The sequence below is a fragment of the Phymastichus coffea genome, unplaced genomic scaffold (assembly GCF_024137745.1).
Source record: "Phymastichus coffea isolate CEN01 unplaced genomic scaffold, Cenicafe_Pcof_1.1 PCOF00043, whole genome shotgun sequence".
In the NCBI taxonomy this organism is placed as follows: domain Eukaryota; kingdom Metazoa; phylum Arthropoda; class Insecta; order Hymenoptera; family Eulophidae; genus Phymastichus; species Phymastichus coffea.
The window spans coordinates 440,411-453,057 of NW_026706854.1; the positions used below are offsets into that span (position 1 = coordinate 440,411).

At 34.2% G+C, this 12,647-nt stretch overlaps 1 protein-coding gene across 6 annotated transcripts; it reads right to left on the minus strand.

Annotated features, from left to right (window-relative positions):
- Positions 1-1,352: 1,352 nt before the first annotated feature.
- On the minus strand, positions 1,353-12,534 carry LOC131664356 (mitogen-activated protein kinase kinase kinase 15). 6 transcript variants are annotated; one of them, XM_058935378.1, is made up of 23 exons: positions 10,034-12,534; positions 9,067-9,172; positions 8,537-8,681; positions 8,051-8,466; positions 7,667-7,821; positions 7,415-7,583; positions 7,051-7,350; positions 6,567-6,980; positions 6,112-6,471; positions 5,784-6,045; positions 5,574-5,711; positions 5,334-5,500; positions 5,163-5,258; positions 4,952-5,091; positions 4,736-4,891; positions 4,412-4,519; positions 3,992-4,110; positions 3,526-3,701; positions 3,185-3,449; positions 2,769-3,099; positions 2,590-2,695; positions 2,443-2,519; positions 1,353-2,366 (listed from the first exon to the last, which is right to left on the minus strand). In XM_058935378.1, exons 3-23 carry the CDS (start codon positions 8,571-8,573, stop codon positions 2,276-2,278), a joined length of 4,083 nt encoding a protein of 1,360 aa, XP_058791361.1. In that variant the 5' UTR covers positions 8,574-8,681; positions 9,067-9,172; positions 10,034-12,534; the 3' UTR covers positions 1,353-2,275. The 6 variants fall into 6 exon arrangements, with proteins under 6 accessions (XP_058791361.1, XP_058791362.1, XP_058791363.1 ...); XM_058935379.1 differs by having other exon boundaries at positions 9,090-12,534; XM_058935380.1 differs by having other exon boundaries at positions 3,526-3,698; positions 9,067-12,534.
- Between the last annotated feature and the right edge of the window lie 113 nt (positions 12,535-12,647).

Consider the following 12,647-nt stretch of genomic DNA (forward strand, 5'->3'; position numbering starts at 1 on the left):
ATAGCTTTAGATGATGCACTGTATTGTTCTTGTTGATGGTATATGAAATAACAGACTATGAAAATGATACATTTTTCATACAACATGAATGATATATTGGACTGAAAAAAGGATGCCAAAACTACATTATTGTTCAAAATAACGTTATGTCTTCTCGAATTTCATTAGAAGTTTATAGGGGCTCGCTACAAAACGACAAACTTCCATTTGTATGACATGTTATTCGATTGAACTACGAGGGCTGTAACGAAATAAACGCCAAAGGGGTTGCGATTTTGCATTACAGGGGAATCAAATCACAAAGCAGTATTTTGCTTTCATCCATATTCTACTGAAGACTTCGAAGAGTCGATTTTAAACTATATAATTGATAGAAAAGTTCTATTGTTCATGATTTTAAATGGCGTTAACTCCAAAATTTAAAATTTCACGAACTTTTTAAATGACTAAAACGGGAGAGTCGAAAATTTTGGCCTATTTCTGCTCGTCGGATTAGTCAGTATGGCTATAATAAGCAGACTGCCATCGACGCCAACATTGCAACAAATTACAGTCTTAATTTTTGCGATTCACGAATGAATCAATTGAAAACGACACACCCCGTACTGACTCGACTCGATGCTTCGCCCGAGAATCGTTTCGTTATGTCGTTGCTGCATGAAAGAAAAAGTGCGTTGTCAAATTTTTTCTTTCCCACGAGTGGTCCCTTCCTAAGGCCCATCTCAATTTTCGCGCGTCTGTTCGCGTCGCCTTTCCACACAAGGACGTCTTGATTTTTCCGCGTATTTTTCAAATTATAGGCTGTTCCAGTTTTTATTTTTTTCAATAGTGATCTGAAATAAATAGATAATTGCGAAAAAGAATTTAGATTTTTTCACGACTGCCATAAGTTAATAGACAAATTGAAATATTTACGCTCAACAATAGGCATGCCTCAACAATATAAAGACTTAATGGCATAGACAAATTGTTTTTCAACACATCGAGAGAAATTGCTCGTTTAGGAACAGCATAACAGAATAACAGGTAAAGGTAAGCAACAGAATAACATGTAAAGGTAAACAACAGAATAACAAGTAAACTAGACAGTTTGAATCATAAAAGCAACCAAAAGCTGAAAAATTGCGAGCAAAGTAGTCTTTCAATGAAGACGCACTTTTCGTAGTTTTCCTTTTTGCTTCTTCATATTCAAAAATAATTATGTAAGAGTTGAACTCTTCAAAGCTCTTATCGACAAAGCGCTTTTATTTCAAGAAGGAAGGAACTTGAAAGTTTCCGATAAACTACGTATACTTTGAAATAAGTGTAAGGAAGAGAAAAAAAGGATAAGATAAATGATTATTCGATTTTATACTTATTTTTATTGCTACGCAATTAAAACGCTTCACTTACAAATTTGAGATACAAAAGATACTTTTATGTTTTCTTTCATGCAAATGGAAATAATAACATTACTATAAATATAAAAAACAATTTCTAGGATGATATGTTAAAAATAAAAATTTTGAAAATATATTTTCTCAAAAATGACTTGATTAATTTTAGTGAAGTAAGATTAGATTCATGTAAAAATTTTAGTAGAAGTTTGCTATTTGCTTGATCAGTCTATGACGACGAGTGTGAATAAAATAACTTATTTTATAATTTACGTGTGCAGAAGATGCTAAACATACAATAGAGTTAATATTATTATGAAAATATGCTGCGTTTAAATGTTAAAGTCTCAATAAACTCTAAGAAAACTTTAATAACTTTTCATTTGTGATTGTGAGTATTTTGAAAATCCATAATTTTATCTAAAATTTATTGAACATTTTAACAATAAACATAAACATGAATATATTATGCAATACTGTACATTATTCAAAGACTGTCTAATAAGTGCCTATCAAAAATCTGCTATATACACAATTCAAACAAGAAATTAAAATTGAAATCATAATTTAAAAAGATCATGGCTTGATATTAAACATATCAATGGAAGACATATTTAAAAATTGTTGGTTGATGTATAGTTTTGTATAAAAAATAAAGTGGTTCAATACACCATGACTATTATACACAAATTCAATAGCTGCAATATAAAACTGACTATTTTGCACTGGTTAAGGCACATTCATCGTATAGAAATAATTATTTCTTGTGCATGTGCACTTGATAGCTGACTATTCCTATATTATCACGGTATCGGTTAGTAAGTCAGTACGATTAATTAGTAAGTTTATTGTTAGATTAATCTAAGCAGCTATAGTGAGACTAGCTACTTCCTTCATGGTTACTTTTTCAAACTTTGTGATATTCCTTTGGGGTTTGAAGAATTTCTATGTGTCAATATGGCTTTCCATATTTTCAATTCAACTCCACCTCTGTAAAAATAAGCAACAGAATAACAATATTATAAAGTAACAATAACTCAAGTAGCTCACGAATTTTCCAACTTACTTTAAATTGAGTCTACGTAAGTCTTCTCTGTTAATGTAAACTAAAATATCCTCGAGAATATATTCTTCATTGATAAACTAGAAAAAATATTTCAATTAATATTTTTTCAAAGCAAATGTCTAATCATTTCAATTATAATATATTTACCCTATCTATAGCATCACTGTCTACATTCAAATTTTGTAGCCAATGTATCAATGGTGAATCAACTGCGTTCTCATCGTTGTAGTCAGTAATACTAATTTGTGGTCTTCTGTAAAAATAAACAAATAAATTTTGCACTCGTACATTTTGACTATTTTACTAACGTTGGAAAATTTATTCACCCAAGGTTCTTTCTGCTGATTTTCTGATTAATACTTTTACACAAATCCGTTAAAACCCTTAATTGTTCTTTTTGCTCCTCTAATGCTTGATATAGCAAACTTTGATAAACCTTTTGACCCTCTAATAATTCATGCATTAATTTCATATTTTCGACTTTCAACGATCCCATTTGATCATGATATTCCAACCAATATTTACTATAGTCGGCAGATTCGCCTGTTTTATGTGATTTCGTAGAATTGACGGTAGATACTCCTGAAGTTGATCCTTCTTCGGCACCTTCGACCGTTGTCTGAATTCTTTCGTGGCCCAACAAATTTGCTCCTAATTCTGAAAAATTCAATTTGAAAATTGTACATTCTAATGTAAGCAATCAGGTGTAACTTGCGAAATATACGAAAAATAACGTTCTTACCAGGAGACAGTACGGTAATAGCAGCTTGAACAGCATTTGTCACTAGATTATCTAAGGCAAAAATCCAGTGAGGTTTTATGCTGTGCATTTTAAGGACTTCGTTTACTGCGTCTTTAAATAGGTAAATAGCAAAATGTAACTGGTTAATAGCAGTTGAATCAAAATCCAGTTCTTCTTTCAATTTGCTGATTGCTGCTGTTAGTAGCTCTTGCTTTTGTTCAGAAATGTAATTTCTCAATGCCCTGGTTAACGATTCTAAATGATTCTGTAATATATCATACTTCAATTAAAACTTCCCCTCAGTATTTCAGTAATTAAATTATTTGTAGTAATCCACATGCCATTTGTAAAACGGTAACGTGACCAACTTCCGATTGAATCTTGTCTAACCAAAGTGTACAAATTTTCGTTTCATCTTGATTTAAGACCCTTGTTAAAGTCATCCGCCGCTGACTATCCTTCTTCAGCAAATAAAAGCCTTCCTGTTCTTCTCCGCTTTTCTGCGTCAGATGACCTGCTTTGTAAGACAAAGCAGTTGCATGATTATGTCATTAAAACTTCAACGACAATTTGGAATAGTTAGTATCTCCATTTTTAATAATCTATTCCAATCAAGTATATTTAACGTGCGCTAATAAATACAAACCGTAGAAAAAAAATCCAACTTCAAAGTATCCAACGTAAACAGATTTTATAGTCAACCAATAACAACGATGAAATAATACGTGCTATATCACGCGAATATAAGCGAGATCGTTAATTCGTTGCACAACGACAAAATAATATAGTTATAATGAGATGTTATACCTGTGAGTTCGACTTCCGGCGAGAGTAGACCGCCTGACGAACTTCGTCTCGCTATGGAATCTCCAACGACATCAGGCTCGCTTGTTTCGATTGAAGGAGTCATTCCTATCGTGCTGCAGCTAAACAAAACCACAGACACGCGTATGTGTTTAGTTTTGAGTGTCGTTTGCTTTTAATTTCGCAATAATCGCACGCTACAACGCCAAGCAGCTACAATACCTTGACCACCGTAGCGTACTTTTTCTTAGCCTTGCATTTCAAAACTCATAAGCATGTATACGTATAGTAAATATTGCTTTGCACGTACATGCAAAAACATGTCATATATGTGTACAATATAACATATTGTATGAGGAGTCAAGTTAGGTGCATTAATACAATGAAAAAACGTCATGCATTAGCACACCAATAAGATCATACCTGTTATACGACAGATTTGTAGTTGGCATGCTGATAGGCGATAGATATCGAGCTGGGCTGCAGTCTCTTAATCGACGTAATTTTGACGGACCTCCATTATGCACGTTACTTCAATTTCAAGCGAGCACCAAATTACAAAAAAAATCATAATGTCAAATCAAAAAAGAACGTAGCGCTATACAATCAATTAGAAAAGAAAGCTTCCTACTTTGATACGAGCAGTGATGTGTGACATAAAAAGCTCAACAACAAAATTAACACTTTGCTAACATACTAATTTGAAGCGAAACGCATAATAATGATACGTAAAGAGACTCGCGTTACCTGTCGTCTGATTGCGAAGCTTGCATCGGACTTGGTGTAACGATATGATTATTATTGGTTTTATCATTTATTACGAGCTTTTCTGCCTTGTCGCTTGGTACTGATTTGCTGCGACTGAAGTCTGGTGGAGCGGCCAATCGCAATGTTTTTTTCTTTCTATATTATACAAAAATTATAATATTTGTTTGTAATTATTACGATTTAAATTTAACTTACTCTGATAAAAAGGGATCCTCTAGTAATTCAGACGCCGTGGCTCGAGTGTCGGGGTTCGCTTCGAAGCATCGCAAAATGAAATTTTTGGCTCTGTCTGATAATTCCGAGGGGATTTCGGGATGTATTTTGTAGTAGCCAACCTACGATGAAATATTATTGTAATAATTTAAGTAACTGTCCAATTAGCGTGAAAATTTAATTTCAGTTTTACCTTAAAAACTGCTGCTTGAGGTGACCCTAATTCAATAAATGGCGGTTTGCCAGTAGCCATCTCAACCACGGTACAACCAAGCGACCAAATGTCGGCCTAATTGATTAAAGATATAATTTTGTTATTTATAACGTACATGGAAGTGTTTATTTGAAATTTAATGTTACCGACCGGTGCCCCGTAGCCACGTTGACCTTTGTCAATAACTTCCGGGGCCATGTATTGTAGAGTTCCAGCGAAAGTTTCAGTGCTTGGGCACAAGCCAGCTAATCTTTTAGACATGCCGAAATCCGAGATTTTAACAACACCGCTATACGTGTTTACCAAAACATTGTCACCTAAATTTAAATTAAATTAACTCGGTTAAACACTTCTTCGCAACTATTAGGGTATTTTAGAAAACTTGTAAACCTTTGATGTCCCTATGAACAATCCTCTGATCGTGCAAGTACTTTAATCCTTCTAAAATTTGTTTTGTATAGTACGATATCGTAGCTTCATTTTGTTTTAGAGGACCCCATTTCGATCTGAGTAAGGCTGATAAGCTTCCTGTAAAAGTTACATTCATTTCAAAATAAATATTTATTATTAATTTATTTTTACATACAAGCAAATTTATACCTCCTGGAACTTGTTCCATAAAAATTTTGAAGAACCCATCTTCACTCACAGAACCTAAATATTGAACTATATTTCTGTGCCGAAGTTGGCTGTGCAATTTTATTTCTTCGTGTAACGGTTGTACATCGCCAAGATTTTTTTCGCGAATTTCTTTAACGGCGATACGAACTTGGGTGTTTAAATCACGAGCAGCATAAACAACTCCATAGGTACCACGTCCGAGAACAATGCGCTTATTCTGCTCATCCAATTCGTACTCAAACTAAAATAGCAACACGACTAGTAATTACTACTCTATTATCAACAAATAAAATGAAATAAGACGTACCTTAACTTTTGATGTGTCATCTGCCATATATGCATCGAGATCAGTAACCATATTTTCCTGATCTCTTGTCATTTCCAAGATAAGATCGTAAAATCTCTGTCTACATTTGACTGATGGTAAGTACATTTGGAAATCGTCGGAATTTTCTTGGACATACAAAAATAAACAACGCTCGTCTCTTTTATACAAACTAACACTGCGAATCATATCAGCATTAAATAACCAGTCGTGAACTTGTTTGCAACAATGTTTCATGCTTTCTAAACATAGATTAGAAATTTGAATTGATTTTTCTTCAGCTCCAAGATTTACTATGACGTAACTGGGCATTAAAATTTTTGTTGGCTCTAGAACTAAAACCTATAATGTAAAAATTTTAAATACAATTATTCTTAAATACGTTGATTTTTAATAGTAGACAAAATAATCAATAACACTTATGAATGAAAACTTACTGGGAATCGAATGTTATCACTAACATCATTCTTTGTAGCTTCAATAAAGTAATCCATCCAGAAAACGAAAATTTGTTGCTCTGGACCTACCTCTATATCTTCATTTTTCTTTCTAAATTTATTTATAAGACTAATATTTCCTATTGTCGATTTCAGGTACCAATCAGGAGGTTTTAGCTTAAACATACACTCAGCAGCTTTAATAGCCTTTGAGTAATCTTCAGCAAGTACACTAATTTCAAAAAACGTTGCCACATCCCAGTAATCTTTGAGACTTCCCAAACTACCTTTCTTGCCAATTAAATTATTGAGTACCATTCCTATATGTTGAAGCTCTTCACTTTTAGAAAATTCGTTGCCTGCAACTACTAGAAGTGTAGCCAAATTGATGCCAGCATATTCATTTGGCTGTACCTATATGAGGAAATTTACTTTAAGATATATATTTTAAATAATAAATATATTTTATTATTTCAAACTATACCTCAAAGCCTTTTCTATACCAATGTATGGCTTGTTCAAGACATTTTTGATCTTGATAATTACTTTCAACAAACATATCTTTATAAATTCTCCCACATAAGCAAATAATATCTGGGACATAGTTCTCTTTTTTCTTTAAGGCCTCTTCAATCACCTTTAATGCTTTTGCTCTATCACCTTCTTTCTGTCTACGGTTGAGAGCAAATGCATACTGAAATCGAATAGCTGGTGTATTTATTGAATTTTTGTGGTTTGGAACTGTACGTAAATCATCAACAAGTTGAACCATTGCATCATAGTCCTGAAAAAAATTTATATGTATATTTTACTATGTACTTGATAAGAATAAACTTCAAGAATCCTACCTGTATGTCTCTAAATGAAATAAGGACATTCAGAACTACTTCTCCTGATAAGACATTAGGATCATCTAATCTTTTTCTCATATTAGTTAAAGCTTTTGCAAGCTCTTCACCAGTAAGACTTTCTCGCATTTTACGTAAATCTGCTAAAAATTTTTCTTTCATGTGTGCTCTACAAATTATAAAAAAAAATTAAAATAATGAAAACTGTTATAAATCTCTGATTAATAATTTAAAAAAAAAATTAAGGCTTACTTTGATTGTATTTCAACTTCTTCATAAATTTTCTTCAACCTCTGTGAAAGGTCAAGAGTTTCATCATTACTACATTTAGCAAAATTAGATGTAATTACACTAGTATCACTGTCCATAAACTTATAGGCAACAAATCTATAATTGCCACAGGAAATCTGAAAAATGTATTCAGATACATTTATTTATATGTAGGGCAAAAATAGATAAAATTATAAATTATATTTAGTAGAAGTTGTTTCTGTACAAATAATTCAGAGTTTAGCTAAGTTTAGAATAAAAATCTTTTGTTAATCACATACATTTTTTACATAGATACTATTATACTCCTGTTTACTTTAAAAAATACTTGATATTTCAAAAAAATGTGCATAATGATATTTTTACCTTCAGTCTGAGTGTAGCCTCTGAATCCATATCGTTAAATAACAAAATATTTTCTTTCATTCCAAAACTTTCTCTAACTCCTAAGTGATAGAACAGAGCAGACTGCTGCATTTGTATGCTCAAATCTACTACAGCAACATCTGCGTTATAAAATGTATCCAGTACATTTGTTTCTCCAAAATCCAGTTTTTCAAACTGTATATGATGCAGTCGAGCATTCACTAGATTACATGCTTGTTTAATTTCCTCGAATGCTTTCTTTCTTTGAAGTGAGTGCTCCAATTGTTGCAAATCCAGAATACAAACAATATCCATTCTAGGAGGTCTTGTTAATATTGTCGTATTTCCAGATAAATCACTGTGTGTTCCAATACTATCAGTTCCTGATGCTCCGTCTGCTGATTGACCTAACAATGCTAATAAAAATTTGCTGATGTATTTTATTATATTAGCACATGAAATATTAATAATTATTTAAAATTGTACCTGTTGTTTCTAGGATATCACCACAAGTGGAAAGCATTTTGATTCATTGATTGAAAATAAGTTGTATAAAAACTAATAGATAGACATAATAAGGTTAGAATCTCCAGTTTTGCTGCTTTGTTTATCCTCTTGTATAAGTTTTTGTCTACAGACATAAATATAATGTTTTGTAAGTAAAAATATTATGCATTACTTATACATCTCACTTGTTTTATTTTAATTGAATATTAATAAAATGGAAAGAATTAATTGTTATTGAGGTTATATCGAAGTCAATCTTTCACTTGTAAACTGAAATTATAATATTACTGCTCTGATAGTTTATTTCAGATACATATTTTCTTTGTAATTAAAAAGAACAAACTGTCACATTATTAATATATCGGTAGAATGATAGAAAGTTTTCGTACATTGAAAGCAAAAATTTGTACACAAGAACATTTGATCGCTTAAATACACATTTATCAGCTCATAAATCAATTATCGATGATAAGTAACAAGTAATAGAGAGATTGCAGCACTACACTTACCAAATAAATATTTAAAAAATTACCAAATGCAGCAGAGATCAAGGAAAACACCATCCATTTTCTTGGAAGCACCGAGTGTGTTTGACCGTCTACTTATATTAGAGATCTATAATTTATACATCATACATATTTAACTCTCATACTTCTAGTTTCTCTCAGTTGGGTTATTGCGTAACAGATGTCACTGAAGTCTGGCTCTCGGTTGATAATATAAATTAAATCGACTCAATTTATTTTTTATATAATGCAGTTTTGATTGAAAGCAATGACAAGTGCAGTAGCATTAGAATTATTTCATAAAATATTTCAAATATTTGGGAAAGCATAGGCCATGAATATGTAAGTCATTAACTTATAAATAATCATTTATAAATATGAGTCAGTTGTTGATGCTGCGTCTATTTAAATACCACGAGAACAGTCCGGAATATATACAATTAAATATAACATTTTAGTTCGGTGAGACATTTTAAGTAGTATAAGTCAACAAGGCAAACGCTGTCTTACCAATCCTGGTATGTTCTACTGATTGCGTTTTTCATAAAACGTTAGAAATTAAAAATAAATCTGTTATTTTTAAAGAATTAATTTTAAGGAAATGATCTTAGACAAATAATAATTAAATAAAAAAAAAATGTTTTATAGTATCTGGTAAGCAAATTGAAAGCCCAGTACGAAAAAGTCACGGTGATTCGATCAGCCATCGCCTCGAATATTTCGATACTCAAAGCTTGACATTGCCCGCGCTCACGTAGTAATACTCTCAGTAAGTATTGCTCGCAGAGATAAAGTAGGTAGGTAGGTAGAAAGAGAGAGAGAGAGAGAGAGAGAGAGAGAGAGAGAGGGAGTGAGAGAGAGGCCGCGAGAATAATCGAGTGTATGGATGTCGAAAGCGCGAGGCATAATGATCAGGCGAACAGAATAGTCTCGAAGGGTACACTGGTATGACGTTCGATCCTAGACCTACCATCTATTCTTCTTCTGGCGGCACTTTTTAATGAAAAGCCCAGGCGAAGCTTTACTAACCGTTTGTCGCAAAACACTTTTGTCGATCGAATAGAGTCGGCGAATCATCGGGAGAGTAGAAGCTTTTAGTTGGTCTTATGTGCGCCACGGCCAATCGAACGCCTCTCAACTGCTCTCTCGGTGCTACGGTACCCGCAACTAACGCGCGAGAGCTCAGATGTACTCGAGCACACCGTGGAAATGTACTAAGCTTCGCTCAATGAATAGGCGTGCAGGAATGCTCCGGGGATTGCTCGCTCTCTCTCTCTCTCTCCTCGCTCTCTTGTATATGGCTTCGTCTATTTCATACTTGCACCAATTGTTTTGAAAGTACTTCTGTGATTCAGTTGTCATTTGATTTTCTAAAACTTTTGAAAATTGTGACATATTCGGGAAAACCTGTGGTCTTTATTGGTTTTGGATAAATGAATGTCAAACTAATCTCGTTATTTTGGAATGGATATCATCTAAGTGTTTTACAAATTAACGATTTCCAGAAACGTTGCCAGCACTTGTAGACAAATACAAGAATAAAATAGAATGTTTTTTATAATGTTATCTGCAGTCTAAATTAGATTGAATCTTTATTTTATATGATTATTTTTGATAGCGTTGCGACTTACAATCTACAGATTTATCGAGATATTATAGTAATGAAGCAATCAATGATATTGTCTCAAATAATCCTTGATATCTATTGTATATATCAGAATAAACAATATAATCTAATTTTCAGCTACAGAAAGTTGTCTTTAATCAAACGTTGATCTGGTGTCGATAATAGTTATACATTTTTTTATATTAACACAAATGTTTCGTACAACAACGTTGCGACAGTATCAGCTTGTATGATCATTTCTGAAACTACTTGCGTGTATTTCGAAAGATATCTAAAATATAAGTATTTTAACTACTACTTTTAACTTTCAACGAAACTATTTCTAAAAACCACCTAAAAAACGCTCTGGTTGTCGCATGATATATAATTATCTTTCTCGCCAATATCCCAGTAAACATGCGGTAGCGCATAGAAGCTGAAAGAAGCGCAGTCGCAGTAAAAGTATGACTTGGGTATATCGCGCGGACGCGTCGAGAAATAGTGGGGAACTGATGCGCGGAGCGGCCACTCCGCGACGCTCCCCTTTCACGAGGAGCACATGACGGCGTAGGAAGCAATCGACTAAATATGTACTGCAAGCCTTTGCCCGCAAGAGCTGTTTCTCTCTCCTACGTATTACTTGAGAACATAGCGAGCGACTTCTTCAAGGTAGATGTTGTCCTAATGAAGGGGGTCCCCCGGAACTGGCCTGCCCCATGCGGAATACGTCACGGAACAAACTGTTGCTCTTACCCGCGGACGGACCGAGGATACCCTCGTCTAGTTCAACTAGACGCTCTTATTCACTGGAATAAGGGATATCTCCTCGAGCTTTTATATAGCATACACGTCTGCTGTGCTTTCCGTACAGCGCGGTCACGAACCGTTTCATTCTTGGAGATGCCACGACTCATGTATGTATGCGTATAATTGATTTACGTGTAGCGCTCTTTACCCTGAACTTGTGATGTGCAACTAGTGCTTTTCTTACTTGAAGCCGAGACCTTGTCACGGTAATTATTATTTTAATCTTTGTTTTTTTGCTTTCACGTGGATGTTAGCAGCATAGATAGTAAGTTTATTGAAATGGAGCTTTTGATTTTTCAAACTCAATTCTACGCTTTAATTAAAGATACCAATAGACCAAACTTCATTCACGTTCAGTTTGCTACTTTTTTCACCGCACATCCATAAATAATTGTACATTTTTAATAAAGAAAGGAACAAGTAGGCCGCGCAACAGCAAATGTAACACTGGAGCAATGTACGTGTGCTCTCAGTTGTGACCGAGTGTACAGCGTACCACTACAGATTTACCGCGTGAGTACAGCGCAAGACACACCTTGCAGCAGCTGCAGCTGCTGCTAGACATACACATACGTATACACGTAGACGCGTGCGTGTCTCGAGAGTGAACGTACGAGAGCGAGAGAGAAGGAGAGAAGAAAAGAGCTACTGGTTTAGGATGCTTGCCTGATCCTCGGGGAGCTTGGCGGTGTAGAAACCGGTCAAGGAATGCGTGTAATGCGTGTACGTACACGTCACGCCTACGTGCTTACTTGCTATCACTGACAACGCACACATAAGCCTTTCTACATACGATTCTCTGTATGCGCGCACGTGTGTTGACGGTCTACTCTGTGCCTGCCTGTCGTTGCTCTTTCCGTGTGTAGCGTATTAATGCTATGTGCGGATACTGGGTTCGGTCGCTTGTGTACATACAACAGGGGAGACTCAAGACGCACTACACCCGAAGAGAATTTTTTTTCTCATGCTGTTCTGATCGATTAATTTCTAATGATTTTTTTTTACGGGTTTGGTTGTATTTTCCACTACTATGCCGAAGTTTAGTCTCCAAAGAATTAATTATAAGATACAGAGTATATCTCAAGTCTGATTAAATAAAGGATACGTGTACCACGTTCAAATTTTAAGTAGTAATAGGCCACTTTGGTAAGACGACGGATCCGACATTTTG